The sequence below is a fragment of the Palaemon carinicauda genome, chromosome 3 (assembly GCF_036898095.1).
Source record: "Palaemon carinicauda isolate YSFRI2023 chromosome 3, ASM3689809v2, whole genome shotgun sequence".
NCBI classification, from domain to species: Eukaryota; Metazoa; Arthropoda; class Malacostraca; order Decapoda; family Palaemonidae; genus Palaemon; species Palaemon carinicauda.
Window position 1 is genome coordinate 157026689 of NC_090727.1, and position 5000 is coordinate 157031688.

Below are 5000 nucleotides of genomic sequence, written 5' to 3' on the forward strand. Positions count from 1 at the left end.
GGTTGAAATGAAGGTCAAATTCGGTCAAATCACGTCATTTACTACAGGAAAACATATATTTTCTGTTCGAAATGAGAATCTGTAATACAGTAAAACTTTACCAAGTTCCCTACCTAACCTATAGCTTAGGAGCCATGTCCTTACCTATGCAGTATCCTTACTTACCCCCTTAGGGGTGTATGTATGATAGCGGCCACTTTTTTGGGCTCGGCCATGTCGTCCTGATGGAAGGTTCCTTTAGGTAGCTTTCTAAGGGATATTTGCTACAGTGATACTCCTAGAGAATTAACCGAATGTCTCCAGAATTCTAACTCCGGGCGCGATTTACCCATAATATAAATTTGAGGATATCGCATAATATCAGGGAACGTATTTTTAGATACGACACATAGCAATCTTCACCCCGAATAGATTAACTCTTTGAAGGGGAAGAGTGGTGAACGAAAGGGGAGCCGTTATCTAGGTACACGGTGGACCTCCTAGACGCACTACTATCGGCCGCCATTCCTTTCTCTTTAGCATTTAAGCTAAGTGCGCTCCCAACCTTTTCCCGGTGTTCGTTACGGATTACAGGAATATTAATCATGCAATCTCCAGCATCGTCATCATCTGGAAAGTTGAGTATTTATTCTTTCCTGTGTATAATTTTAGGCTCCCTTCTCACAGTTAAATTTGTATAATTTAAGTGTGTTTGGTTGAGCGTAGTCACGAGCCGGAGGCGGCCATTTTACGACCGCTGTCGCACATTATTATTGCATTTTATTTAGTCAGTAGAGCTACATTCCAGGTATTTAACTATAAATTTAGCTAGTTAGGCAAATTATACTAGTGAAGATCGTACATACAGTATTATTTTATTCCTCTTCCTAAATGTGACTTTACTTTTCGTATACGCCGGGGGCCTCGGCGGTACCAACCATGACTGCGGTCCCCCACCGGAGTTTGGCTATCCTAACTCGTACATGTATACGTTAGTAAAGTAATTCCCCATGTTTTACCTCGCCCTATCGTTCATTATTAATTCGGATGGGGACATACATCTAGAATTTATGGATAAGGTTCAACATATATTCTCTTTTAGAGAAAAGAGGCTAAACCCTTCCTACCTCCCTGAGCCGCTGCTATTACAGGTGGCAACCTCTATCTTTCGTCATCGCCGTTGAGTTGGACTCCGGCTTGACCTAGATAGTACTAACACCGTCTTTCTTCTTCGCCGCCGAGTACTCCGGCTTTGAGGTTAGATGGTAATTCAGGGTGCCCTGATGTGCAGCCAACAATGTCGCCGACAGGGGAATCTTTGTTCCTCTGCTGCCTACGACGTCATCGACACAGGAAGCCATGCTTCCTTAGTCCACGGTCGAAGGTAGGTGGGATACCTGCCGCCACCTCTCTTTCCTGTGTACTATAAGACCCCCCCCCTCGGCATTCTTTAGTGTCGGCCTAGCCATCACAACATTCTTTCACCGGTACTCGGACAGTCATCCCGGCTTGCCGGGTTGACTGCATTGCCGGGTTGACTGCGTTGCTGGCTGGAACCCTACCGGCGGCGGTTAGGTAGCCGCCTCGGTCGTTTTCCCCATTATGTCCTTCCTTCACCGGAAGTGAATGCCCCGGGGGGAAAGACTGAGCCAGCCCTGACGGCTGCCGTTGGGAGACCCAACATGCTGTGAGTATTCTTCAGTCCTCTCTTGGTCTGCTATCCGCAAACCTTGCAACCGGCAGTATAGCCGGCGGCAGACTTTTGTGGATGGATGGAAGCTAGAATCAGATGGATTCCTCCCCTTCCATTAGAACTCTCATTCTGGCAAAGAGACAGTAGGCGGCAGGATAGTCCTCCTACACTTGCAGTTATTGTGCTTCAACCACAATAACAGGAAACCCTCCTTTCCATTCTGTCTCTCTCTTTATCAGTTAGTACCGCCAGGTACTAACCTAACCCCGGGAGTGTACCGGTAAAACTACAGTATACAACAATAACGTAGTACAAGTAATTTCTAACATACTCTGTGTATCCTATCACAGTGTATTGTTGGGACCGCATACCATGTTGAGGTTGAGTAATCCCTCAACACCCAGATGAATCCTTTAATCATCAGGACCCATATAAAACACCGACCAATATTAATATACTGCAGGTGGAGAAGTTGATATAAATATTTACTAACCCCGCATCTAAGTACTAGAGTCGTTCCACCCTGTATTCTCCCTTATAGGGAATCTAAATATTACTATTGACGTAGGTCTCAGCGAATGCCTGGGAGAGGAAACGCAGATATGTGTCTTTCCTATTTCCTTTCTAGCTTATATCCTAAGCTATTAATTACAATAGTAAGTATTACTATTAAATGTATGCATTTATATCAGTGATATAAACAACTGAATACTCATCAAATTCTTTTCCTTTACAGGAGGAGCCAATTTCAGCTCATTCCATTTAAGGTTTTGGCACAGGTTTTTACGGCCGGATGCCCTTCCTGACACCAACCCTTCCTATTTATCCGAGCTTGGAACCGGCACCCATTTTTAAGCTGGAAAAGATACCAAATGAATGGCGTGGGAGTATATTGATCCCAATCTTCAAAGGGAAAGGTGATGTCCAAGAATGCGGGAATTACAGAGGTGTTAAATTGATGTCCCACACTTTGAAGATACTGGAAAGGATGATTGATGCCAGACTAAGAGAAGAAGTAGAAATAGGTAAAGAGCAGATGGGATTCATGAAGGGGAGGGGAACAACAGATGGTGTATCTTGTCTGAGGCAACTAATGGAGAAATTCCGAGAAAAGCAAAGAGACCTGCATGTGGTATTCATTGACCTTGAAAAGGCTTATGACCGTGTCCCAAGACAAGAGGTATGGAGGAGTCTGAGGGAGAGGAGGGTGCCAGAGAAGTACGTTCGACTGATACAAGAGATGTACCGTAATATATTTTTTAGAGTGAGGAACAGTGCTGGGGAGACAGAGGGTTTTGAGGTGAGAGTAGGATTACACCAAGAGTCGGCTCTGAGCCCATTTATCTTTAACATAGTGATGGACATTTTAATAGAAGAGGTAAGGGAGGCAGTACCATGGAACATATTATATGCAGATGATATTGTTCTGTGCGCAGAGAGCAGGGAAGATCTGGAAATGAAATTGAAAAGATGGAGGCAAGTACTGGAGGACAGAGGAATGAGAACAAGTAGATCTAAGACAGAATATATGTGTACCACCAGTGAGGGGGATGATAGAGAAAGTATTCAGCTTAGGGGAGAACAGATAAAGAGAGTTGATAAGTTTAAGTATTTGGGATCCTTTGTTAACGCTGGAGGAGGTATGGAAGATGAAGTTAAACATCGGGTACAGGCAGGCTGGAACAACGAGAGCAGTCTCAGTTCTTTGTGACAAAAGAATACCACTGAGATTAAAAGGAAAATTTCATAAGACAGTGGTAAGAACAGCAATGCTGTATGGAACAGAAACAGCAAGCATGAGGAGGACAGAGGAGAAGAATATGGATGTGGCAGAAATGAGAATGCTTAGGTGGATGTCTGGGGTGACAAGAGAGGATCGGATAAAAAATGACTACATAAGGGGGTCTACAAAGGTGGTGGAAATATCAAAGAAAGTGCAGGAAGGGAGGCTGAGATGGTATGGACACCTGATGAGGAGAGATGAGGACCACGTTGGGAGACATACTATGGAGATGGAGGTTCAAGGAAGAAGAAGAAGAGGGAGACCAAGAAAGAGATGGAGGGACTGTGTGAGAGGAGACTTACAGGAGAAGGGGATTGATGAGGCAGAAGCACAGTATAGAAAAAGATGGAAACGACTCATCCGCAACGGCGACCCCATATAAAAATGGGAACCAGCTGAGAAGAAGACAGGAGCCAATGGTGACGTGTGCAGTTGTGTTCTGCAACCACAAGAGTAAGGACTTTTGTGGGCATACGGCATGCAGGTCTCATGCCCCCTGCTGCATCGTATCTGGATCCCTGAGGTACTGGGACCCGAAGGGTTGCTCCAACTGCTCGACATTGCTGACCAACGGCTTTGGAGAAACCATCCCTGTCTCCATAGAGGCTAGGGATACAGCTAGGGAAACCCTTTGTAGGTGGGTAAGAGGGTTCCAAAAAACTCTCCAGGACCTTACCTGCCCAACGAATCTCTCAGGTGCCTTCTGTTCCCTAAGGCTCACCCTAGAGCGGTAGTACTCCAGGAACAGGTCTAGGGTCCCTTCATCCAACTGAAGATCGACGCGGACATCCACAAGGCACTCGAAGGCATGGACATCCACCAAGAACGGATGTCGGAAGTGTCTACCAACACTGAACAGGACCTACTGCAAGAAGGCCCTGAAGAAAACGTGGGTCAATCACCAACGGAGGAAGAAGGATCCGTTTCGACGGTGACTGAGGACCCCCAGTTCACCGTGACGGCATATCAACCTATGCCGTCAACCTCTTCAGCCCCAACTCCCCAACCGACTACACAGGTCGACAAGAGCGAGGCGCTCCTATCGTCGATCCAGCAGGTGTTGGAAGTGTTCCGGAAGGAACAGAAGGAGATGAAACAGGCCATCCAACAGACGAAGAGAGAGATACAAGAAGGGAACCGCCCCGGAACTTCCAAGGGCTCTATTATTACTTACTTACTATGCTACAACCCTAGTTGGAGAATCAGGATGCTATAATCCCAAAGGCTCCAACAGGGAAAATAGCCCAGTGAGGAAAGGAATCAACAGAATCAAGACACATGTTCGCAAATGGAAAGGGCTGTTTTATTATTAGATAGAATCATTTTGTACAAAAAAATAGACATTTTTAACTTTGATAAGAATGCATTGCTATACCTAAAGGTCCGAGAATAGAACTTTTGAAATTTCGTTACCTTACCGTTTAAGAATTCTGGTTGGTGATAAGCTGATTCAGACATGTTCCATTAGGACTTCTGAACACCCTGTTCAATTAGGACTTCTGAACACCCTGTAGATTAGAAACATTTAACAGAATTTTGATTTTT

At 45.1% G+C, this 5000-nt stretch overlaps 1 protein-coding gene and 1 long non-coding RNA gene across 2 annotated transcripts in view; one reads left to right on the plus strand and one right to left on the minus strand.

Moving 5' to 3' along the window:
- The window catches only part of LOC137638706 (long-chain-fatty-acid--CoA ligase ACSBG2-like), a 64046-nt gene extending 59075 nt beyond the window's left edge, over positions 1 to 4971 (minus strand). The window contains exon 1 of the mRNA XM_068371025.1: positions 4874 to 4971. Coding sequence (XP_068227126.1) covers positions 4874 to 4913 — 40 coding nt within the window. The 5' untranslated portion in view covers positions 4914 to 4971. The remainder of the gene's footprint in view (positions 1 to 4873) is intronic.
- The window catches only part of LOC137638707 (uncharacterized), a 110990-nt gene that overhangs the window by 53198 nt on the left and 52792 nt on the right, over positions 1 to 5000 (plus strand). The window lies entirely within an intron of this gene.